The 26645-nt window shown below is 44.7% G+C and overlaps 1 protein-coding gene across 7 annotated transcripts in view; it reads right to left on the bottom strand.

The window, feature by feature from the left end:
- Positions 1 to 26645, bottom strand: part of LOC121556942 (interleukin-1 receptor accessory protein-like 1) — a 277390-nt gene that overhangs the window by 88238 nt on the left and 162507 nt on the right. For all 7 annotated transcript variants that reach the window (XM_045214202.1, XM_045214201.1, XM_045214205.1 and 4 more), the window contains exon 6: positions 19848 to 19922. In XM_045214202.1, coding sequence (XP_045070137.1) covers positions 19848 to 19922 — 75 coding nt within the window. The remainder of the gene's footprint in view (positions 1 to 19847; positions 19923 to 26645) is intronic.

The raw sequence follows: 26645 nt of genomic DNA, 5'->3' as shown, positions 1-26645 counted from the left end.
GTGAATTGCGGTTCTCCTCTCTGTCTGCTCCAAGGCTGCCTGGCTGCATTCCTGCACCACAAAACTAGGTCTCCATAGCAACTGCTGCTGCAGCAGGTGGATGTGGCGTGCCTTGATGACATCATCAGCCAGACTGGATCAGAGATGCCCATAGCAACCGATCTTCAGAGTTGTCAATCACGACATGTTGTGCTTCTGAAAACTCAATATCCAGCTCTAAGAAGATACATCTGTCAGATTCTGCCTTAGAAAAAAACTGAAGCTAACTACTAAAGGGTAAATATAACTCAATATTGAAACTCCTTTATGAAAATGTATTTCCTAGATCAATTTTGATATATTTTCGATAAAAATACTAAATGAAACTCTGAAAATATGTTTTGTCTGTTTTGGCATGACAGTCTAATCCATTCATTGGCCTGCTGAGAGAGGGACAGGAAATGCCCATATTCCTCACTGGCTTTGATTTAATCCTCCTCCAACCAGCTTTTGATTTGGATTAACATATTTTTCGATGGGTAATTTCTCAATTCATGTTTGTCCTCTGGCGGTCACGGTACTTCAGTAAATCACAGGTCATTGCCCTGAATCCATCCTAGTGATAATCGTTGAAATGAAATGAATGCCCTCTGTCTTTACAGTGAATGTGTCTGAATTCATGGATACCTCTCCACGGAGAGGTTATGTTCCATCAATAGAATAATTGGACAATCATTCTGAATCATTCTGATTGTCCAACGAGGAATCAAGCAAAAAAATGCGATGCCCGGTATCGGGAGCACTTCAGTTTGCACAATAGCTATGTCACAGGGTCACTGCAGTCGTTCAATGGTTCTGGGGGTTGGGGATGTGAAATAGCAGGACCTCCCCATGTGCATATTACACTATAGGGTCATCCATTCTGTTGTGTTGCACCAGTACTGTCATTAACCTTCCAGGGGCGGCAGGTAGCTTAGTGGGTAAGAGCGTTGTGCCAGTAACCGAAAGGTCGCTGGTTCTAATCCCCGAGCCGACTAGGTGAAAAATCTGTCGATGTGCCCTTGAGCAAGGCACTTAACCCTAATTGCTCCTGTAAGTCGCTCTGGATAAGAGCGTCTGCTAAATGACTTAAATGTAAAATGTAAAATGTAAAATGTAGGTACAATACAATCTGCTGCTGGTAGACAATCACTCACTGAGGGTACCTGTATAGAGATTTCAAAGCCAGAGAACTCAATCACTTTTCTGTAATCTGATTAAGCCTGGGAAAGACCCAGTGAGGGAGAGAGCTAACTCTAGCCTATAGTAGGGCCTGGATCTACCTGTATAATGGTTATTGATCGGATTGGTGTTTGTGTTTGTGCGTTTTCAATCGGTGTGTGTGTGCGCGCACGTGTGTGTGTTCAGCAATCTTCCATATGGGAATGAGAGGAGAATGAGGGGACCAGGCATTCACCACAGTGAAAGTTTGAAGATCATTCACCACAGTGAAGGTTTGAAAATCATTCACCACAGTGAAGGTTTGAAGATCATTCACCACAGTGAAGGTTTGAAGATCATTCACCACAGTGAAGGTTTGAAGATCATTCACCACAGTGAAGGTTTGAAGATGTATGGAAATATCAAAGGGACTATGCACAAAACAGGCACATTTACATATTGGCAGGCCTAATTGACGGAAGACAACTTTAATATTTTCAAAGAAAAGCTAAAAGGGTCAAAAATCATCTGCTCCTGAATGCCGAGTCAAAATGGCCGTGCTTTATTTAGGGATGAAGCCAGAAAGTTTTCTCCCGCTGTCACAGTTTTTTCCTTGTGAGGAACGGTGCCTGACATCAATAATGTAACAGTCCTTTGGGAGAGCGCTGTTCTAGTCATGTACAGTGAGAATCAATGCATGAGGTGACACTCAAACCAGAAAGAAAGAAAGAGAGAGAGAGAGAGAGAGAGAGAGAGAGAGAGAGAGAGAGAGAGAGAGAGAGAGAGAGAGAGAGAGAGAGAGAGAGAGAGAGAGAGAGAGAGAGAGAGAGAGAGAGAGAGAGAGAGAGAGAGAGAGAGAGAGAGAGAGAGAGAGAGAGAGAGAGAGATGCCATAAGCAGGACCAGATGGCTGAGAAGAGAGTTAGAACAAGAGCTCTGATTGGTCGACAGTACGTTAGCTGTCTACTGTGTGCTGCTCACAACAGTCTGGATCATACCGCAAAATGCCTCAAGTTCACTTTGGGGAATGAGAAAAGTAGGACAGATAAACTTCAATTCAAAATCAAAACCCAAAATAACACAAAGGAGCACAACACCATGAAAGCCCCAGAGCCCCTTTAGACGTTGTTGGCACAACACAGAAGCTGCCTCTCTCACTTTGAAGGCCTCTCTCTACCTCTCTCTCTCTCCCTCTGATGAAACGTACCTACCCGAAGAGACACATCATGGCCAAGTCCTAATAATATTATATTCATGATATCATATTCTAACACTCATTCTTATCCCGAATAAACCAGTGGAGAAAACCAACTAATGGATGAAAATGGACACCGGTTATCTTATCTGAAGGAATGCAGAAGTGATTGATTGAGTCAATCCATATTGATACACATAAGCATCAGGCTAAATACCTTGAGGAAATGAAACGAGGCTAGAGATGGACATTGATCTTTTCTAACCCATCAGTTCACCTCAAATGTCAAATGAAATGTTAAATGCTAAAATGTATTTAAATGAATCAATAACATTCTGGTTTAAAATAGGACATGTCAAGTATACTGTATGAACAGACATATAACTTCTTTATCAGCTTAGGTGACATATAACGAAAATGGTTGAATGTCATTAGTTTGATATATAAACCATTTGGATATGAGCCTACTTCGATGCCACTTCAACAATACTGGTGACAAAGGAACCATTTTAATAGTCTCTTAAACCTGTGGACACAGTATACAACATAGAGGTATGCACGGACAACACATGATCCAATATGCTGAAATGATTATGGTTAATATGGTTGGATAAAGTAAACAATCATTTCATTGTACTGTTCACCTGACAAGTCAATTCATCTCCAATAAACCCCCTGCAGTTGTAATCACTTAGTATTACTTCTTCTACCCGGTTGCGCTGACGTTGTTTAAATCTGCATCAAAGCCAAGGAATTAAATAATTATTGAGCAATTCTTAATTCACATCATCGATTTGAGGTTGCCGTTCTGTTGTGATGCTTGGAAACTGCTCATTTAGTGGATCCAAACAGAGTCAGCGGGGATGCTGGTCGGTCGGTTGAGTGCAATGAGTGGAGTTTTACAGAAAGCATGCTGCCTAGCCCGTTGCCTGGAACCAAGCACACATCAACACGGAAGCTAAGTATTCCCCGTGACGTTTCTGTCAATAATTGCTGGTGGAAAAAAACAAATTCTCCCCGCGCTGCAGACGGCTGTATCGGTCCGCTAATACAGGAGTAGTAAAGGCCCAGTGCACTACTTCTGTGAAGAAAAAAAAACTAACATTTTTATTTAGTTTTAACATTCAGATTTATCAGCACCCCTACTTCCCGCGGCTATGGTTGTGTGTGTTTGTGTGTGTTTGTGTGTGTGTGTGTGTGTGCGTGCGTCTATAGTCAGGGGAGCCAGAGACTTTGAATCAACTGTTGTCTCCGGTAATAACTGCCCTGGTGCAAGATGGGAGGATGTCATGGACCACGGTCCCTGGCTCCTGTCCCCCTCCACCCCCACTCCACCCCCCCCTCGCCCCCTTCAGGATGAGTCACAGAGTCCTGTCCTCTAACTGGGCCAATCCCCGCCCTCGAAAACACTGACAACACCAATACAATAGAGTGCAGGCAGGCAGAACCCCACAACACACCTCTCAGGCAAGGGACTACACTGTTCTCTGATGATAGGGTTTTGGATGGCGTTGAAGCTCCATGTTGATAAAATGGATCCGGTACACAAAGCAAGCACTGGGGATTCAATGGACAAATGAAAGACTATTCACTCTCTCTGTATATTAAATAGTCTGTCACCCTTTACGAGGTGTTGAGTCATTTTGGTTTGAATATTTCTCATTCCCTGCAGTATGGCTGGATAGTGTAAAATCTAATGGTGTTCTTGGGTATATCAAGGGACTATTCAACTGCTCTTGTCATCTATTCACCTCCCATGTTTCCACAACAGGAAAGGTCACAATGTGTCACGGACCATGACATGGTGATAGTGCAGAGCTGAACATCATGCATTAACTAAAAGGTTTGAGCCAGTCATGTTAGAGTCCCCTGGTCTGACAGGTGCTAGCTGGACTGCGACCTTTGACTGTGATAGTCTGTGTTCTTATGTGTGACTGGTCGCTGTTTACTGTCACAGTATCACCACAGACCTCCTCTCCTCTCCTCTCCTCTCCTCTCCTCTCCTCTCCTCTCCTCTCCTCTCCTCTCCTCTCCTCTCCTCTCCTCTCCTCTCCTCTCCTCTCCTCTCCTCTCCTCTCCTCTCCTCTCCTCTCCTCTCCTCTCCTCCCAACCCTCTGACCCAGCATCACAGCCCTCTGTCTCTGTCCCCTTTCCTCCCCACCACATATGCACCGTATGGCTATTGCTCTGAATTCACAGAGCTGTGTCCTCTGAACTGGTCCCCCCCCCCCTCTGTTTGACCAACACCATGACACAGGACACACCAAGCCAAGGTCAAGCCCTGGGCACCAAAGTTACCTTGGCATCACCAATTGGCAGCTTTTCTGAATGAACTCTTCTGAACTCCCAAAATGAAGATGGATGCAGTTAGGGGAGGCGATGAACAAGGAGAAGTTTGCTGTGTCTATTTCTCGCCAGTGATAGTTTGGATTAGTTTTAGTTACGTAAAGCACTCAGAAGTGGAGCAGCTTTCAAAGCCAAACGTTAGCGCAGCCTTCCTATGTTCAGGTTCTGAGGAGGCTGTCGTTTCCTTGTCGTTTCTCGTTTCAGGTTTTCTCTTCTCCTGCGTTGGCCCGGGCTCAGCTTTCATGCCCTCTGAAGTGTATTTCAGTACACGGGTCCAAACCTCCAATATTTACATCTTACTACACAACTACAACAATCCAAAAGATTAAAGATACATACAGAAAAACAAATAAAATGTATCATCTTTTTTTGGTGGTTATATCAAGTTATACCCACAAGGACATCCAAAATACCTCTCACTATTTACTACAGCTGAGGTTGAGAGTCACAGCTCTGTCATTTAATCTCTTCCTGCAGTTGCCATGGTTGAGTTGTGACTCCCAGAGAGACAAGGTGAGTGTTATACTGGGGTTAAGCAGGGCTAATCCAATCCACAGGGAACTACAGCATAGTACCTGACTGGAACCTCAACACTAAAATCTGTCAAACAACAGGGGCAGCACACAGTAATACTCAGAATGAGTGGTGCTAGCAACGCCAGGGTCGTGGGTTCGATTCCCGCTGGGGTCACATATACTAACAAAATACGCACTCACTCTACTGGGGTCTACGTAGCTTTGGATAAAAGCATCTGCAATACCATATATACGGTATACGTGCTGCAGTTCTATACGTGGCAGGGGGGTAGTCCCCTGTAGCTCAGTTGGTAGAGCATGGCGCTTGCAACGCCAGTGTTGTGGGTTCGTTTCCCACGGGGGGCCAGTATGAAAAATGTATGCACTCACTATCTGTAAGTCGCTCTGGATAAGAGCGTCTGCTAAATGACTAAAATGTAAATGTAAATGTTGAGAGCCTCTGGGTGGATGACTAACCCTTGGACTGGGGTAGTGGAAGCGGTAGCGCTGCGGCAGCCAGCAAGACAGGCAGCTACCGTACAAAGCAACGATGGCGTCTGTACTGTCTGAGTCACCGAAAGCGCTGAGCACAAGCTAATTACAGAGCTTCAGTGTAACAGAGGAGAGCTGAGAGAAACAGAAGAACATATAGCAGAAAGTGGGTGCTCTCGAAATAATGAGGACCCTGTGGATGTGATTCATTTATAGCCCTAACCATTGTTCGTACTAACTGGTGTGGTTTGTACTAACTTGAACAGTTTTAGTTTATTGAACAGTAATACAAGACGTATTAAACCAGCTCAACTGGAGGTAACTGTAGGTGGTGGGAATTCCTGGAGTATTATGTCAGAGAAGTGTTTATGTCGAGTGGCGCAGTGGTCTAAGGCACTGCATCGCAGTGCTAGCTGTGCCACTAGAGATCCTGGTTCGAATCCAGGCTCTGTCGTAGCCGGCCGCGACCGGGAGACCCATGGGGCGGCGCGCAATTGGCCCAGCGTCGTCCAGGGTAGGGGAGGGAATGGCCGGCAGGGATGTAGCTCAGTTGATAGAGCATGCCGTTTGCAATGCCAGGGTTGTGGGTTCGATTCCCACAGGGGGTATGAAAAAATTAAATAATGTATGCACTAACTAACTGTAAGTCGCTCTGGATACGAGCGTCTGCTAAATGACTAAAATGTAAAAAAATTAAATATAGAAGTTCTAGCTACACCCCCTGATAAAGTCAGAGTAGTTCTAGCTACACCCCCTGATAAAGTCAGAGTAGTTCTAGCTACACCGCCTGATAAAGTCAGAGTAGTTCTAGCTACACCGCCTGATAAAGTCAGAGTAGTTCTAGCTACACCCCCTGATAAAGTCAGAGTAGTTCTAGCTACACCCCTTGATAAAGTCAGAGTAGTTCTAGCTACACCGCCTGATAAAGTCAGAGTAGTTCTAGCTACAACCCTTGATAAAGTCAGAGTAGTTCTAGCTACACCGCCTGATAAAGTCAGAGTAGTTCTAGCTACACCACCTGATAAAGTCAGAGTAGTTCTAGCTCCACCCCCGATAAAGTCAGAGTAGTTCTAGCTACACCGCCTGATAAAGTCAGAGTAGTTCTAGCTACACCCCCTGATAAAGTCAGAGTAGTTCTAGGTACACCGCCTGATAAAGTCAGAGTAGTTCTAGCTACACCGCCTGATAAAGTCAGAGTAGTTCTAGCTACACCGCCTGATAAAGTCAGAGTAGTTCTAGCTACACCCCATGGCAGAACATTCTCAGGAACACAAGGAAACAGTTTGATTAGGTAAATCACAATATCGCATATATCTTAGACAGTTCTGTGATAGGAGTTCAATGTAATTATTCTCATTTAGTCTGCTGGAGCTGAGATGGGTTCCAGTATGGATCTGTCAACCTAATTAAGATCTTTATGTAAAACACCAGTAGGAGGTCAAGTTCACCCTCTAATTAGAATACCCCTCCCACTTTCCCCCACTACCCTAAGATGACAGACAGGATTAATGTTGGTAGTCCTGCAAGGCATAATACTAACCATTTGGGACAGAGTTCCTTCTCTTACATCCCACTTTCATCTGTAATAACCCAAGGTAAGACACCATCATATTTCACCCACAGTCTGAATCTTAAATGATTTCTTTCTCCCCCTCCATCTCCCCTAGCGACTGTGGTTGTGGTTGGATCTCCCTGGAGACGTGTCCGGAATGCAGATAGAATCCACTCAGACATACAATAACTTGAGGGGAATAAATATGCCCTAATTGAGAGAAATGATGTAATATTGATCTGGGAGCTCTGAACTCTTGGCATTGCGCGGAGCTCGGCTGCCACTGTGACATTTAGAAAGAGGGAGAGAGGAAGAGAGAGGGAGAGAGAGAGAGGAAGAGAGAGATGAAGAGAGAGGGAGAGGCAGTCAGCTGCCTGGCTGAGATGAGGAAGAGACGAGCATTTGACTGTGAAAATGGCAGAGTTCCTTACTGCCACCGCTGCAGTTTCACAGGAGCTTCCCAGCTTCCCTGTCCTTCCTCAGTACTGCTGTTCTAAGATGCTTTAATTCAGTACTGTCTTCATCACAGTAATAGAACTATCTAGGAATGAGCTAGTAGAGGAAGACATATAACCATTCTAAAGGAGTGGGGATGGGAAATATTCCAAACCCTAGCTGGTGGCATTAATATAGTATGATACACTATACACAGGAAAGGCTTTTTATTGGTAACTCACTGGAGCCAATGCCTTTGACAAGGACAGTGAATGTACAGTACAGGTGTTTAAAAAGTTGAATGGCCAGTAGAGGTCCTTTTTATTCCCTGAAGTTCACCGGATGTACTCTTGATGGAGTGGTCACATAATGTACCGGTTCTGTTGAAGGTTAGACACAACATGTCGGACAAAGCTAAATGAATTCCATCTAGGGCCTTGCTTACTCTGACCATTGTGTTTCCATGTATGGCATGACATGCCAGAGAAAGAGTGTGGAATAAGACTGGGGCCAGGTGTCAACCCATGATCTCCAATTACTGGAAAAATCCATGATTCTTTGTGCGAATCCCGATGACTTTTTGACCCCGTTACATCATGATAATCATGATCCAGAGCAGAGGCAGGACGTGATGGATTCTGGGTATTCATCATTCCTGCCCTCTACCCTCTGGTTTTTACACCTTCTTCTCCCTCATCTAAAACTTGTCTCTCTGACCTCTGTGCACCTTTCCCACATAGCAACCCAGTCATCTATGTCCAATACTCATCATTTTAAATGGTACCTGAGCCATTTCAGAACATTGCCATTTACCACATTGACCTGAAAAAGAGTTGCAAGGAAGAGCAAAGGGATACTGGAACAATTAACTTTCAAGTAACTGTATGGAGAGCGTTGATACAAATATGCTCTGTTCTTAAACGAGAAAGGATGATCGTCTTTCCCAACTCTAAGATGATGACCTACTTGTGAGAGAGGCTACTATTCTGTCTTTATTTGAACTACAGTAGGCTAGCTGGTGTGTTTACAGCTCTCAGGGTGAGAATTCACATGGAAACGAGAGATAGAGAGAAAGGGGGAAAGAGAGAGAGAGAAAGAAAGAGAGAAAGAAAGAGAGCGAGAAAGAAAGAAAGAAAGAAAGAAAGAGAGAAAGAAAGAAAGAGAAAGAAAGTGAAAGAGAGAGGTGGCAGTGCCAGAGCTAGAGGAGATTGCAATTCAGTGAGTGATTCACACCCTGGCCGGCCCCTCGGCATCTACCCTCTCGTTAGCTACGAACGACGATGTCAGAGCGGAATCACATTGCCAGCTGAATGTCAGGTGTCACAGGGTTGGATGTGAAAGCAGGAAGTGTTGGTCGGTGGAGGAATGCCATGGAATGCCAGTCAGTAAAGTGAGTACCCTGATCAGAGTCGATGTGACCCGGCACACCTCGGCCTGGAAGACAAGCGCTATCCCAATCAGTACGCAACGTCCACTGATGTCAAACTATGGGCGATATCAGGTCCGTCCATCATGGCCGTTATTTCACTCAAAAATAGTCATCCCAAATTGGGCTATGTTTAGTCCGTCCGCTTTGGTCTAAATTCAGCCAAAGATCAGCCTGACCGATAGCTTGCTGTACTCATTGAAAACATGAGATCCATGAAAATAATCATATATTCTATAGCCTATATTGATTAAATTATGGTGGCTTTATCAACATAAAATGTAGATTTTTTTTTTACAAATGTATTTTGTCAAATTGTCAAATGTTCTACTATGTTGAGCATAAAAGGGATAATTTGAAACAGGTCCTAGAGGCTAAATGGGCAGGAACAGGTGCAGAGGAAAAAAGACATGTCATCTGTATGCACTCCAATAGCGAATGCCGGATAGGCTACTCCGGTTATTTCACTCCACATATCAACCACTGTTTGAGGAGCATGCAGCCTCTTGCTGTGCGACATGTGATATTCCGACAAAACTCTGTGTGCCATGGGCTCTCCAACCCTGTTCCTGTAGCTACACTGTGCTTAATATGGGAAACCTAGTGATATCTGTTTGGGAACATCGATAGTAACATGTTTTCACAAACTAAACATTTTTCATTAAACTGTTGACAGCCCCTCTCTCTGCGCGCTCGAGAAAGGAATGAAGGAGAGAGGGGAGGAGATGGAAACACACGGTGGTGAGATATTCTGTAGCTAAAGGTAATGTGTCAGCCTATTAATTATGAAAATATGAAAAAATCCCTATTACTAGGCTATTCAAAATCAAATACAAATTCACTATAATTTTAGGCTAACTCTGTAAGCTGCCCTGCACAATCAATGAACCAACAGCATTGCCTAGGCCTATACGTTCTCTCCCAGACTCATGGATAGAACGTTTGGAGAGGTAACCAGTCCATCCAGTATGCATAATAATACAGTCCACACTCAAAGGCGATTACGATTAGTATAGGCTAGACCAATTATGCACCAAAAGACATGTTAAATTCCCAAATGTTTTTCTGCCATGCGTATATGCAGTAGGCTACGTATTATATAATGGCACAATCATTATTTTAATTCTGATGTTTTTTCCATCTTGGGCTCATACTTTATACAGGCCTATGTGTATGCATAAGCTGTAATATGCGTATGGGTGTTTTGAATGAATCGTCACCTTAGAAAGCGCTGTCCATTTCCTTGTTAGGCTTTGAAACAACATCCACAATGACCACGTTTTCTTCAAATTGATCAATCACAGTGAGATGAGTTTTAAAAGCACAATACTGTTTTGATGATAAGTGTTTGATGTGATTTTCAATTGCATTTGCATTGATTTTATATGATGGTTAGAGGGACGATGGCACCCTGGGTACCAGGCCATTAGCGACCTGATGATCGTTAGCAAGTTGTGTATTACCAACGCCTGTCCTGAGTGAATAAGAGGAGATTACATGTGGAATTTTACTGCGGTCATGACTCATGACTGCCGGTGTGGTGGTAATAAGTCACCGCAACAGTCCTTACTGTACCATTTGTATTAGCTAGCTAGCTTGTCAATCTGTAGAATCAGCCTGTCCAAGTTTCAGCCTGCCCAAATGTAGTTTAAACCTTCACCTCACTCTCTGCCCCTCCCGCTTTTGCTTCTCCCTGGCTCTCTTGTGTGAGTGTGTGTGTGTGTGTGTGTCTGGCAAATGCAGTTCAAAGATGAAAGGGTTGTGCACTCTCCTTAACAGAATTTTGTACGGCTGTGATGCACTTCACTTTATTGCTGAGTGACAACTGTAATAGCTAGCTAGTGATATTATTACATTTACATTTACATTTTAGTCATTTAGCAGACGCTCTTATCCAGAGCGACTTACAGTTAGTGAATACATATTTTTTTATACTGGCCCCCCGTGGGAATCAAACCCACAACCCTGGTGTTGCAAACGCCATGCTCTATCAACTGAGCAACATCCCTGCCGGCCATTCCCTCCCCTACCCTGGACGACGCTGGGCCAATTGTGCGCCGCCCCATGAGTCTCCCGGTCGCGGCCGGCTGCGACAGAGCCTGGATTCGAACCAGGATCTAGTGGCACAGTTAGCACTGCGATGCAGTGCCTTAGACCACTGCGCCACTCAGGAGATAACTCAGGAGTTATTGTCATACTAGTGGCATAACTGGTAGCCCTTTCCTGCAGTCAAATGACCTAGTGGCCTCATATTTTTCATAAATTCATCATTAATAAAACAAATTTCAAAAACCAGCCGAAAATCCGATGTTTCTATGTTAAACGGTTTTGTTATATTTCAGTCTTTCGTGATGTATATAAAGTGTAATATTGGGATGCAAACTCAAAATGTAATACATTTCAACTTTATAGCTGACATGGTGAGGTGTTTTTTTAAAGCCCGTAACCATGTTGTAACAGTTGGGTTTTTGCATAGTTGTTAAACCATAAAATAAAACATTTGAAGGGTTTTCATTCCAAAAAGCTCTGAGAGGTTTGCATGTCCATCCCTGTGTTTGTATGTCAAATTGATATAATGCAGAAGATAGTAATTATTTAATGCCGTAGAGTACATTCTGATTAAGGGCCTATTTATGGCTGTTTTAACTGTCTACATGGAACATGTATGTTATTATGTGTGTCACTCACTGTCAATACACTGTGTTGTTTCCAGATGGAAAAGACTGCTTCCTGACTTTTGTGGCCCAAGCACTGGGGACACAGTGGTTAGCAAGGCTGCATTCAACATGGTGTTCCTCCTGCATTGATGATTGTCAACTGCAACACTTTTCCATTTATCAGAAGAGTTCCATAAATAATCTGTCTCTTTCTGCAGGGTTAGTGTTTGAGGTGCTGGCCCCTCGCTTCTCCACCTGCACGCGCTCAGACATGGTGTGGCGGAGGGTCTCTGCTGGAGAACGTTCCGGAGTGCTGGCTAGAGAGCATGCTAACTGGGCTGGTGCAGGCTGTCAACAGGTAAGGGAAGGGGAGATAGCTATAGGTTATCTAGGCCTGATGCTCTGTCCAGGATCATGAGGAACCTGGTGTTGAAGAACTAAAAGGCCCGGTCTGACGTCACCCAACTGCTGCTAATCCAATACAAGTATGAGGTGAGACGGTGAACTGATGGTGAACTGGGCAGTTAGTCATTCATTCTGTACTATGAGTCTAGTCAATTTAGTCTTCAACTTCATTCCCAGACTCCCAGACTTCTGGGATACCTGGCTCAGGACAGGGAGAGGTCACTACTTATACAGGTGAGTGTACAACCAAGTCTTTAGTGTTGTGATGATATGTGTATTTATGACAATGTTGTGACTGTGTACGTGCGTGTGTCCAGGTGCTGCGGTCGCTGTGCCAACCCCAGGTTCAACCCCCTCTGGAGCAGCAGCTCTGTGTGATTGGACTACTGAGTGATGCAGGGCTACAGGAGCTAGGCTCAGGTAACACCCCCAACACTATGGCACAGTATCATGTCACACCATCAGAGCTGTTCACACTACTTTCTGACCTTTCAGCCTCTGGGTTGTGTTCATTTGAGAAATGGAAAACATTTTCCTACCGAAAATGACTGAGTGTTTTGTTGTGGGACGTGTAGTCCCGTCATTTTCTTCTGTTTGGTGCCTAATGATCACGACCCTGATGTCTTTCCCCCTGTCAGAGCTGCTGCAATGCATGCTGGGAGGGATGCAGAGCCACCTGGACAGCAGCGTAGTGTGTGTGAGGCCAAAACAATGAATAAACATCTAAAAAGCCACGCCCCCAAAATTACCCCATCTCTTTACATTGCGCTGGTTTGCGTCGAGACTATGTCACAATGCCCATCCTGGCAGATCTGAACCTAATGAGAGCACAATGTGACTTTGCTGCATCCAGACATAATGCAGCTTGTAGTGATCGAATGATAGAAGTCACATTTAAGTGCCGGGTGTAACCGAGGCCATAGACGCTCCATATCCATTACTTTGAGTGTTTTATATAATATAACTAAATGTTATTTTTGGGTTGCAGCGTCAGTCAAGAGATAGAATGGCAAGGCAACAGAACATGACATACGCAGAGCTGTGGGAGACCACCTCAAGCATGCCCCTGGTAGAGCCGGAGGTGGTGTTTACCACTGTAGCCTTAAAAAGAAAATATATATTTTTTAAATGCACTGGATTGGTTGAAAAGTGATACTAAACTTACATACCATGCACACTTTTGACATAGTGGAAGATACATACTGAATTTATACTGCTTTTCATACTAACATGGACCAAGATATGTGTTGCTTTTGCACATATTTTTCCATTTGTTTTGCAAGAGCCGGCTGATTGGTCGGTTCATTGGGTTAATTGGTTTTGCAGTATGTTGATGCCATTGATTAAAAGAGTAAGAATAGGAAGCAATGTCCCGCCCAAAATACACACCTGTTTACTCTATTGTTTGTACAAAATATAATTGTTTAAAAAAATATTGGTTGGTTGCACCATTAATTCACTTAATTGTGAGGCATGGAATAATACAACATGTATCTTTTGTGACAAAAGATGGATGTTCAAAATATGAAATATGAGTAGGTATGATTATTCGAGTCATGCTTCTTCAGCAGTGGAATAAAGACAATTAGTACCTGAATGTTGTAAATAAATACTGTGTGTAAATACTGAAGTGATCTATGATTGTTAATAAAATTGTTCATCCATCAATTTTTGATACTGCGTCCATGTGTATAGAATGCAAGTACATTGAAATGTAGTTGTTTTGAAGTTGTTGAAACAACGACATGAAAAATATGTATTTTCAACTTTCAAAACCGAACGTAGACTGTCGGGTGTCGGGGATAGTCGTATTTTCAACGTAGTTTCAATGAAATGTTGCTAGGTGGGATGTCCCAAATGGCACCCTAGTCCTTATACAGTGGACTCCTTTTGACCAGGGCTTAGAGAGAGAGGAGGGGCTCTCGTCAAAAGTAGTGCACTATATTGGGAATAGGGTGCCATTTGGGACACCAACACACAGGTAACACAGCTGGCCTGGTTGCGTGGTCGGTGTTAGGTCTGGTCTGACTGACACAGGCCTCAATTCCACCAGACACAGATGAAATGTCAGCCTGGTGGAGGACAATGAGGCCAGATGATGTCACCCACCCAGTCAGCTCCACAAAGGAGCAACATCATTTAGAAAAGATCAAACCAGCTGTGTGTGTGTGTGTGTGTGTGTGTGTGTTTGTGTGTCTGAGGCAAGCTAGCTCCTCTCTCTGTCACTGATCAAGCGGAGGCTGCATTGTTAGCTCTGAGGCGACCTTCCTCTCTTTGGCTGAGGGAGCAGAGAGGAGGGGGGAGGAGATGGGGGATGGAGGTGAAGGAGGAGAGGAGAGGGGAGGAGATGGGGTGGTGGTGAAGGAGGAGAGAAGGGGGAGGAGATGGGGGATATAGGTGAAGGAGGAGAGGAGGGGGAGGACATGAGGGGATGGTGGTAAAGGAGGAGAGAGGGGGGAGGACATGGGGGGATGGAGGAGAGGAGGGGAAGGATGAGGTCATTATCGCCAGTCCAGCCACCGAAATAATGCAAGATTAATTATTTTCCACAAGAGTGACCACATCTGCTGGGTTTGGAGGACAGTAAAACCGGTGATCGTTTACCATTACATTAAGTGGGGCATTGTGCAAACTTTAGCAGAGGGAATAACTGTAGCCCTCTTCATGAAGGGGTGGGGTGGGGGAGTGGGAGGGTGCTCCTCTTTATGAAGGGGTGGGGTGGGGGAGTGGGAGGGTGCTCCTCTTTATGAAGGGGGTGGGGTGGGGGAGTGGGAGGGTGCTCCTCTTTATGAAGGGGTGGAGGAGTGGGAGGGTGCTCCTCTTTATGAAGGGGTGGAGGAGTGGGAGGGTGCTCCTCTTTATGAAGGGGTGGGGTGGGGGAGTGGGAGGGTGCTCCTCTTTATGAAGGGGTGGGGTGGGGGAGTGGGAGGGTGCTCCTCTTTATGAAGGGGTGGAGGAGTGGGAGGGTGCTCCTCTTTATGAAGGGGTGGGGTGGGGGAGTGGGAGGGTGCTCCTCTTTATGAAGGGGTGGAGGAGTGGGAAGGTGCTCCTCTTTATGAAGGGGTGGGGTGGGGGTGTGGGAGGGTGTCCTAAATGGGGTCTCTGAATCACCACTACTCTCTTTGGATAGAAAGTACAGTGTTGTACTCACTGACTATACTAAGAGCATTATGATAAAAGCATTATGAAACATCCATCCTTGGGAAAATACAGACCCCGGATCTGGACCGCAGTGAAACACATTACTTTTTGTTAGGTTTACTTTTAGACAGGATGTTATTTACATTAGCAGGCAAATGTGTCATCACTTCTTTAGGCTGCCAAAGGTCAATACAGGTTCACCATTTCCTCTGCTGACTAATCTCTCATGAGAACACACCTAGAGTGCATTAGCAAGGAGGATACATTCCCACAATGCTACACTGTGAACATAATGTATCTAATGGTGTTACAGACTGACCGACACAATGATGTATCTGATTTGTTCTGCTGGGCGGGCCTTGAGGAGACACAGTAATGCTGCCCACCCAGGGCCACAGCAAGCATCTATACAACACGTTTTAATCAAACAACTATTAGGGAATCGATTGCGAAACGGTAAGAGAAGAAATAGGTGTTGATGAAATCGGGCCTGCAGTTAACGGCTCCCTCTCTTTCCTTCCTCTGTTCATCTCCCCTGTCTCCCTTCCTCCATTCCTTCTCCTCTTCCTCCATCTCCCCTGTCTCCCTTCCTCCATCCCTTCTCCTCTTCCACCATCTCCCGTCTCCCTTCCTTCCTCCCTGCTGTCTCTTCCGTCATCTCTTCTGTTCCCTCCATTACTCTCCTCTTTTTTCCTCCATCTCTCATCAACCTTCCTTCCCTCCTTCACTCATGCTTTCTCCCTCCCTCCTCCTCTCTTCTCTTCCTCTCTCTCTCGTGCTCACCTAATTAACTGTCAACTGTAGCCATTTATGTTTCTATAGTTTATGAGGGAATGAATATTAAACATCCCCCCTCTCTCTCATCTGTCTCTCACCTCGCTCCCCTCTCCACCCCCCTCTCTCCCCTCTCCACCCTCTCTCTCCCCTCTCCATCCCCTCTCTCCTCTCTCCACCCCCTATCTCCCCTCCACATCCCCTCTCTTCCCTCTCCACCCCCTCTCTCCCCTCTCCACCCCCTCTCTCCCCTCTCCACGCCTCGCTCCTCTGTCTCTCTCTCCCTTCTCCCCCCCTCTATTCCTTCTCCACCCCCTCTATTCCCTCTCCACCCTCTCTCCCCTCTCCACCCCCTCTCTACCCCCCTCTCAAACTTCTCTCTCCCCTCTCCACCCCCTCTCTACCCCCTCTCAAACCCCCTCTCTCACCTCTCTCCCCTCTTTCCCCTTTCCCCTCTCCCCTCCCCTCTCCACCCCTCTCTCCCTTCTCCACCCCCTCTATTCCTTCTCCACCCCCTCTATTCCCTCTCCACCCACTCTCTCCCCTCTCCACCCCCTCTTTCCCCTCTCTCTCCCCTCTTCACCCCCTCTCAAACCCCTCTCTCCCCTCTTTCCCCTCTCCACCCCGTCTCCCCCCTCCCCAACCCCTCTCTCCCCTCTCCAGCCCCTCCCTAACTACCCTGTCTGAGGGGGTGACATGAGCATGTTACCGTGGTGATGAGAGAAAGTGACAGGATTCTGTATAGCTGAAACTTTAAACAGGCTCCCCCACATATACAGTTGAAGTCGGAAGTTTACATACACCTTAGCCAAATACATTTAAACTCAGTTTTTCACAATTCCTGACATTTAATCCTAGTAAAAATTCCCTGTCTTAGATCAGTTAGGATCACCACTTTATTTTAAGAATGTGAAATGTCAGAATAATAGTAGAGAGAATGATTTATTTCAGCTTTTATTTCTTTCATCACATTCCCAGTGGGTCAGAAGTTTACATACACTCAATTAGTATTTGGTAGCATTGCCTTTAAATTGTTTAACTTGGGTCAAACGTTTCGGGTAGCCTCCCACAAGCTTCCCACAATAAATTGGGTGAATTTTGGTCCATTCCTCCTGACAGAGCTGGTGTAACTGAGTCAGGTTTGTAGGCCTCCTTGCTCGCACACGCTTTTTCAGTTCTGCCCACACATTTTCTATAGGATTGAGGTCAGGGCTTTGTGATGGCCACTCCTTGACTTTGTTGTCCTTAAGCCATTTTGCCACAACTTTGGAAGTATGCTTGGGGTCATTGTCCATTTGGAAGACCCATTTGCGACTAAGCTTTAACTTCCTGACTGATGTCTTGAGATGTTGCTTCAATATATCCACATAATTTTCCTTCCTCATGATGCCATCTATTTTGTGAAGTGCACCAGTCCCTCCTGCAGCAAAGCACCCCCACAGCATGATGCTGCCACCCCCGTGCTTCACGGTTGGGATGGTGTTCTTCGGCTTGCAAGCGTTCCCCTTTTTCTTGTTGTTCTGGGATTCATTTGCACTTTTCGCACCAAAGTACGTTCATCTCTAGGAGACAGAACGCGTCTCCTTCCTGAGCGGTATGACGGCTGTGTGGTCCCATGGTGTTTATACTTGCGTACTATTGTTTGTACAGATGAACGTGGTACCTTCAGCCGTTTGGAAATTGCTCCCAAGGATGAACCAGACTTGTAGAGGTCTACAATTTATTTTGGCTGATTTATTTTGATTTTCCCATGATGTCAAGCAAAGAGGCACTGTTTGAAGGTAGGTAGGCCTTGAAATACATCCACAGGTACACCTCCAATTGACTTAAATGATGTCAATTAGCCTATCATAATTTTCTAAAGCCATGACATCATTTTCTAGAATTTTCCAAGCTGTTTAAAGGCACAGTCAACTTAGTGTATGTAAACTTCTGACCCACTGGAATTGTGATACAGTGAATTATAAGTGAAATAATCTGTCTGTAAACAATTGTTGGAAAAATTACTTGTGTCGTGCACAAAGTAGATGTCCTAACCGACTTGCCAAAACTATAGTTTGTTAACAAGGAATTTGTGGAGTGGTTGAAAAACGAGTTTGAATGACTCCAACCTAAGTGCATGTAAACTTCTGACTTCAACTGTATTATGAATATGTCACTGGGAAACAATATCAAAGCACGGGTGAGCATAAAAACCCAGGACCCCCACCAATCCAGATACACTGTAGTTCAAAACCTGATCTCTTCCATTTTGAAACACGTTTGGATACAGAGGAGATCAACAATGTCTACAGTATTTACTGTGAATCTTCTCATTCAGAAAATGCAGAAAACTAAATATGTGATTTGACTGCTGCCTTAGTTGCTCAGTATAGCCCATAAGATTCTGGCCTTAGCACTGTCAGTGAATGGATTGCGTAAAATCACCCTCCATCCCCAAACATTTGATCTGATAAAACCAGCCCAGCTTTTATCCGGCATCATTTTAAACCACATAATGACTTGCACCTCTTTTCCTGATTGCCACCTTAAACCGCCGCTTCCCGTGTTCATCACCATGACACATTTACATCAAAGGGAAACCTCCACAGAAACCTCCGCAGCTGCTTGTGCTCTGGGCCAATCACACCGCGGCAGGAAGTATCCCAGGTATCCCTGTGATGAGTGGCTAGTTAGGTACACTAAAGAGCATCATTCATGCTCAGTCACTCCAGTCACGATCCAGGCCAATCATCTGCAGGAGTAATAACATCAACCCATCTTAAAAGATAAAAGGGTTAATTCCCCATATTATCCAGGTGATCAAACACAGACAGTATCCATGTTGTATGTTGAGGTAAACCAGATCAGATGCTGTTCACCATTCAGAGAACAAACAGAATTCAACTTGTCGGATCGCTGCAGTGCTCTCAAGTGCTCCCTGTGTCCAAGTTGATTTTGCCTTCCAAATAAGGCATTGCTGGCAATTTCGTCTTTAATTTCAAGCAGTGTAATATACACTGAGTGTCAAACACACCCTCTTTTGCCCTCAGAACAGCCTCAATTTGTCGGGACATGGACTCTACAAGGTGTTGAAAGCTTTCCACAGGGATGCTGGCCCATATTGACTCCAATACTTCCCACAGTTGTGTCAAGTTGGCTGGATGTCCTTTGGGTGATTCTTCTTGATACACACGGGAAACTGTTGACTGTGAAAAACCCAGCAGCATTGCAGTTCTTGACTCAAACCGGTGTGCCTGGCACCTACTACCATACCCCGTTCAAAGGCACTTAAATATTTTTTTCTTGCCCATTCACCCTCTGAATGGCACACATATACAATCCGTCTCAAATGTCTCAAAGCTTAAAAATCCTTCTTTAACCTGTCTTCTCCCCTTCATCTACACTGATTGAAGTGGATTTAACACGTGACATCAATAAGGGATCATAGCTTTCATCTGGATTCACCTGGTCAGTCTATGTCATGGAAAGAGCAGTTTCTGTATACTCAGTTTAAGTTGCCCCAGTAATCTCAGTAACAACCACACTGGACGGTTTTACATTCACAGCAGGCTAAACTGATTTCTTCCAAGAGTGTATAGCGTACCCATTTTGAATCAATGCTAATATCCCCTGTAAAATAATCTACTAAGGTAAAACAGTACTGTGGTACTAATAGTGACCATATCTTTGGTTAAAGTCGCACACAAAGATAGTGCTTGTTTGTGAACATAAACCCGTTGATGTCTTACCTAACTGCAGCTCCAGGGTGCTGAGTTTGCTTTCTGAGGGGAACAGGATCTTTGGAGGCTTGTCTGTCAGAGGGGCTGGAAAATAGGACAGAAAAAAGAAAACACACATTACAATTCATTTCCACACACACTTCTGTCATTTGTCCATTGAGCCACATACTTTCTTAATCAAAATGTCTTAATAAACCCGAGTTCAGCTTTGAAGAGTGAGAGGGGAATACACTGCAGACACAGTATGGAAGCCGAAGCATTAGACAGAGGGAAACTGTTAAAGGATATCCCCCTCTCCAAAAGCCTCAAACATCAATGTACTTCAAAACTTTACCCTGGCAACCGTTTCAAACCCAGCTAACGGCTTCAGTACCTTGTGGACCAAGCATGTCAGTGATTAGGCTGACTGTGTTACTGTGTGAACACGGATTTAGGTTGGACGGGTATTTACCTAAAACCCCCCAACCCCCCTATCCCTTTACATTATATGCTTAAGGGATGGTTTATTCTCTGTTATGTAGGGAAGGTCTTAAGTACCGTTCACAGATATCTTAGCAGCTATTTACATATGTCAGATTCATATGTCAGATTGTTCCGACGACTCGTCACAGCAGAACAAAAGACCTATAAATAATACATTGGTGAATTTCCTTCAACCTCGATGTTGAGTTAGATGGATCAAGCCAGCAACAGAGTGAGGACAGGGGGAAATATGTACTGTGTGACTGGAAGTGCTATCCTGTCATGATGAGCTTAATCGTACCAAGCTATGTTTGACAGGATGTTCGTTTTTATTTCCGTCCTTATTTGGTGGGATCTTCTGTCACGATCGTCGTATGAAGCAGACCAAGGCGCAGCGTGATATGCGTACATCTTTTAATGAGTACTTATATAACAAAAACAACAAAACGATACGTGAAGTCCTAAGGTTAACAAACACAAACCTCTCCAGAACAAGATCCCACAAATGACAAGTGCAAAACAGGCTGCCTAAGTATGGTTCCCAATCAGAGACAACGAGCCACAGCTGTCTCTAATTGGGAACCACCCTGGCCAACATAGAAATAAACGATCTAGAAAGAAACACATAGAAAACAAAACATAGACACTACACACCCTGGCTCAACATTTAAGAGTCCCCGGAGCCAGGGCGTGACAAGTGGCTACGTTCGGTTTAGTCTTAGTGTATTCTCAGACTACACAAAGAGAATACATCTAATATCCATATTCTGTGAAGTGCTAGCCTATTTACCATAAACTTTTTTAAATGCTGCCATGAAACCTATTCTCGACTATGACATATGGCATCGCTAAAATCTGTATTTGTATTTATCTGTCATTGTTGTTCAAAGCCTTTTAACTCAGAGGTAAATAACTGGTGGTGGTGGCACTGTATACTGTAAGAAGCAGTGGAAACATACATAGGTTTTACAAAGGAGGAGGTAGGAACCCAGGAAGTGCTTTAGATACTTCATTCTCATACAGATGTTGGATCTTAATTTGATCACAGCAGGAAATGAAAACTTGTAGTGTATTCAAGGTTTAAAAAGGTTTCAAAGTTTGTAATTTCCACTTGTGTCAGACTTGATTTGCCCTAACTAAAAATGTATCACCCCCTACAAAAATATCCATTAATTATAATCCACACAATAATTCACTTTCCTGTTGCTACATCTGTACTTGTCATCCTTCTTGTCAACTAATATTCTCTGTCCAATAGAGCGTTCAGCTTTTTATCTGCTTCTATAGCTTCACATGTCATATTTACCATACTTAATGACTAATCATGCTCATTATTCACAATGTAAAGGTCAGTGTCTTCTGCAGCTAATGCATCAGCTAAAGGGGTCTGCTGTACATTAAACAGCACATGAACACATGCATGGATATAACAGTTATAAGAAGTGACAAAAGTAATATAGTACAATGACAAAACTAGTTGGTCTTTCCCTTAGACCTGAATTCAAACTGATCATTAATGGAAGGTTTCTTATGTAACATATTTCCTAGGAGACGAGTAACATCTTCTTTTTCTGATCAGCAATTATCTCTTCTCCCCCAATGTTCTACTGTAGATATGCATAATTAATGGACACTCGTTTGATAATGCAGCGATAATAAAATCGTAGCTATGAGAGGTCACGGATGATTCACCGTTGTGAAGATACTGGTTTCCTGTCTGTTTCGACCCCCCTCGGAATACACCAACCCCAATTAGGCCTAGTGAGGAGTAACAAAATATCTTCACTTAGGGCCATCCCATCATCATTAGTGCTTCATTGGGCACCCTTTTCAAAGTGGCATTGGAAAGTCCTCATATCTAAGATACTTTATTTAAGAGTAGCAAGAGTATATGAACACTCAGTCTGACTCTAAACACGGACGGGGAGAAGCTCTTAGAGAGGAATGAATTCTGGCACAATAAAACACGACAGCTGTAGCATAGGTAGCAGTCAGACGTGTAGGTACACTGTGTGACGTTTCCTGTATGTGTTGCCAGTTAAAGAACAGCAGTTGAATGTGTTAATTTATCATCAGGTACAAACAGCCTTCACTAAATCTTTTTTGGGGGAATACCTGTGTCTATCTGTCCAGTGTTGCAACAATTTAGCATGGTCCATAATGCTTTGCAACTGCAGCTTGGCTTACATTGGTTCATGGTGAGTCAAAAGCAGGACTGAAAAAGGTAATTGATGTAACGTACACAGTCTTGGTGAAAAATAACATATTTGGAGCAAGATGGATGACATTTGGGAGTCAATGTTTCTCATTTGATACGTTAAAGTCTATTCTCTGGTGACTGTGTGAAATGACTCTACATCATGCAGTGATAATGTGGTGCCGTCCCAATACATGACTAATGAGCCATACCACGATACCGTTCCCATTCGGAGAGAGAGGGCCGAGATCAACTCGTGACACCGAAACTCGTTAGTTACGAATTCAAACTAAATCCTCGATCCACAAAATGTTTCCCTGGTTGGAGCACTAGCAGGAAAATCTCATTATGTTAATTACCTTTTTCTTTATGAAATATGCATTGAATAATTTGTGTAATCACGACATGAAAAAGAAAACACAGTCGTTTCTCGAAAATGATTAGTCCAACATGAGGCAGCCATGAATAGGGCGCAAAAAGGCTGTGGGACGGCGTTTTGGAAGGAGGTTGACCATATTTCTGATAACCGAAAGAGAGAAACTGAGCAGTACTTTGCTTTGATGATAACTCAAAAGCAGCACTACAACCACATTTCCAAACAGAGGGAGGAACATAAACAGTTCTAGGCTTTAGAAAAACAGATTACAAAACGATAATGAAGGAATTGATCTGCTTATACTATTCAATTCATTCCAAGTGAGAAAAATTAAATACACCTTGCTTGTAGGCTACATTTCACTTACAAGCATTTGAGCCAGATTCCCCATCAGTGCTAACTAATGCCATTATAACATAGTAGTACCAAAGTGGACTCAACATTGACCAATGATAGGCCAAACAAAATATGTACTCAGAGTTCCCTAAATCCATAAAAAAAAGGTTCAGTGTATTGCGAGGCAGAATAATAAAAATGGATTGCTTGGTGAGATTCAAACAGAAAATTAACATCACACATTACCATTGATGTAACCAGTTATGGATTTATCTGATTGTAATTTCTTCTTTGAGATGACTACAGACATTCGCAAACACAGACGCACACACACAGAGTAGGTACTGTATTGTAGGTTCTCCTTAGGGGGCTGGCTAGAGATGTAGCTGGACCTGGATGGAGCCACCTGCCTACATGACTTTCCCTATCTCCATCAGGTTCTAGAGCTAGCTGCCTACCCTTCCCTGTCTCTATAGGGTTCTAGAGCTACCTGCCTAACCTTCCCTTTCTCCATAGGGTTCTAGAGCTACCTGCCTATCCTTCCCTGTCTCTGTAGGGTTCTAGAGCTACCTGCCTCTCCTTCCCTGTCTCTGTAGGGTTCTAGAGCTACCTGCCTAACCTTCCTTGTCTCTGTAGTGTTCTAGAGCTACCTGTCTCTCCTTCCCTGTCTCTGTAGGATTCTAGAGCTACCTGCCTATCCTTCCCTGTCTCTGTAGTGTTCTATAGCTATCGGCCTACCCTTCCCTGTCTGCATAGGGTTCTGGAGCTACCTGCCTAACCTTCCCTGTCTCTGTAGGATTCTAGAGCTACCTGCCTACCCTTCCCTGTCTCTGTAGTGTTCTAGAGCTACCTGCCTCTCCTTCCCTGTCTCTGTAGTGTTTTAGAGCTACCTGCCTCTCCTTCCCTGTCTCTGTAGTGTTCTAGAGCTACCTGCCTCTCCTTCCCTGTCTCTGTAGTGTTCTAGAGCTACCTGCCTCTCCTTCCCTGTCTCTGTAGTGTTCTAGAGCTACCTGCCTCTCCTTCCCTGTCTCTGTAGTGTTCTAGAGCTATCTGCCTCTTCTTCCCTGTCTCTGTAGTGTTCTAGAGCTATCTGTCTACCCTTCCCTGTCTCTGTAGTGTTCTAGAGCTATCTGCCTACCCTTCCCTGTCTCTGTAGTGTTCTAGAGCTATCTGCCTACCCTTCCCTGTCTCTGTAGTGTTCTAGAGCTACCTGCCTCTCCTTCCCTGTCTCTGTAGTGTTCTAGAGCTATCTGCCTCTTCTTCCCTGTCTCTGTAGTGTTCTAGAGCTATCTGTCTACCCTTCCCTGTCTCTGTAGTGTTCTAGAAATATCTGCCTACCCTTCCCTGTCTCTGTAGGGTTCTAGAGCTATCTGCCTCTCCTCCCCTGTCTCTGTAGTGTTCTAGAGCTATCTGTCTACCCTTCCCTGTCTCTGTAGTGTTCTAGAGCTATCTGCCTACCCTTCCCTGTCTCTGTAGTGTTCTAGAGCTATCTGCCTACCCTTCCCTGTCTCTGTAGTGTTCTAGAGCTACCTGCATCTCCTTCCCTGTCTCTGTAGTGTTCTAGAGCTATCTGCCTCTTCTTCCCTGTCTATGTAGTGTTCTATAGCTACCTGCCTCTCCTTCCCTGTCTCTGTAGTGTTCTATAGCGACCTGCCTACCCTTCCCTGTCTCTGTAGTGTTCTAGAGCTATCTGCCTCTCCTTCCCTGTCTCTGTAGTGTTCTAGAGCTATCTGCCTCTCCTTCCCTGTCTCTGTAGTGTTCTAGAGCTCTCTGCCTCTCCTTCCCTGTCTCTGTATTGTTCTAGAGCTCTCTGCCTCTCCTTCCCTGTCTCTGTAGTGTTTTAGAGCTTTCTGCATCTCCTTCCCTGTCTCTGTAGTGTTCTAGAGCTATCTGTCTAACCTTCCCTGTCTCTGTAGTGTTCTAGAGCTACCTGCCTCTCCTTCCCTGTCTCTGTAGTGTTCTAGAGCTACCTGCCTCTCCTTCCCTGTCTCTGTAGTGTTCTAGAGCTATCTGCCTCTCCTTCCCTGTCTCTGTAGTGTTCTAGAGCTTTCTGCATCTCCTTCCCTGTCTCTGTAGTGTTCTAGAGCTATCTGTCTAACCTTCCCTGTCTATGTAGTGTTCTATAGCTACCTGCCTCTCCTTCCCTGTCTCTGTAGTGTTCTATAGCTACCTGCCTCTCCTTCCCTGTCTCTGTAGTGTTCTAGAGCTACCTGCCTACCCTTCCCTGTCTCTGTAGTGTTCTAGAGCTACCTGCCTCTCCTTCCCTGTCTCTGTAGTGTTCTAGAGCTACCTGTCTCTCCTTCCCTGTCTCTGTAGTGTTCTAGAGCTATCTGCCTCTTCTTCCCTGTCTCTGTAGTGTTCTAGAGCTATCTGTCTACCCTTCCCTGTCTCTGTAGTGTTCTAGAGCTATCTGCCTACCCTTCCCTGTCTCTGTAGTGTTCTAGAGCTATCTGCCTACCCTTCCCTGTCTCTGTAGTGTTCTAGAGCTACCTGCCTCTCCTTCCCTGTCTCTGTAGTGTTCTAGAGCTATCTGCCTCTTCTTCCCTGTCTCTGTAGTGTTCTAGAGCTATCTGTCTACCCTTCCCTGTCTCTGTAGTGTTCTAGAAATATCTGCCTACCCTTCCCTGTCTCTGTAGGGTTCTAGAGCTATCTGCCTCTCCTCCCCTGTCTCTGTAGTGTTCTAGAGCTATCTGTCTACCCTTCCCTGTCTCTGTAGTGTTCTAGAGCTATCTGCCTACCCTTCCCTGTCTCTGTAGTGTTCTAGAGCTATCTGCCTACCCTTCCCTGTCTCTGTAGTGTTCTAGAGCTACCTGCCTCTCCTTCCCTGTCTCTGTAGTGTTCTAGAGCTATCTGCCTCTTCTTCCCTGTCTATGTAGTGTTCTATAGCTACCTGCCTCTCCTTCCCTGTCTCTGTAGTGTTCTATAGCGACCTGCCTACCCTTCCCTGTCTCTGTAGTGTTCTAGAGCTATCTGCCTCTCCTTCCCTGTCTCTGTAGTGTTCTAGAGCTATCTGCCTCTCCTTCCCTGTCTCTGTAGTGTTCTAGAGCTCTCTGCCTCTCCTTCCCTGTCTCTGTATTGTTCTAGAGCTCTCTGCCTCTCCTTCCCTGTCTCTGTAGTGTTTTAGAGCTTTCTGCATCTCCTTCCCTGTCTCTGTAGTGTTCTAGAGCTATCTGTCTAACCTTCCCTGTCTATGTAGTGTTCTATAGCTACCTGCCTCTCCTTCCCTGTCTCTGTAGTGTTCTAGAGCTATCTGCCTCTCCTTCCCTGTCTCTGTAGTGTTCTAGAGCTACCTGCCTACCCTTCCCTGTCTCTGTAGTGTTCTATAGCTACCTGCCTCTCCTTCCCTGTCTCTGTAGTGTTCTATAGCTACCTGCTAACCCTTCCCTTCCCTCCCCACCTGCCTCCATAGGGGCCTCCCATCTAATGATAACAGCCT

The sequence above is a fragment of the Coregonus clupeaformis genome, unplaced genomic scaffold (assembly GCF_020615455.1).
Source record: "Coregonus clupeaformis isolate EN_2021a unplaced genomic scaffold, ASM2061545v1 scaf0215, whole genome shotgun sequence".
Lineage (NCBI taxonomy): Eukaryota > Metazoa > Chordata > Actinopteri > Salmoniformes > Salmonidae > Coregonus > Coregonus clupeaformis.
Note: the sequence above shows the minus strand (reverse complement) of the source record. Positions and strands in the feature narration are given on the sequence as shown.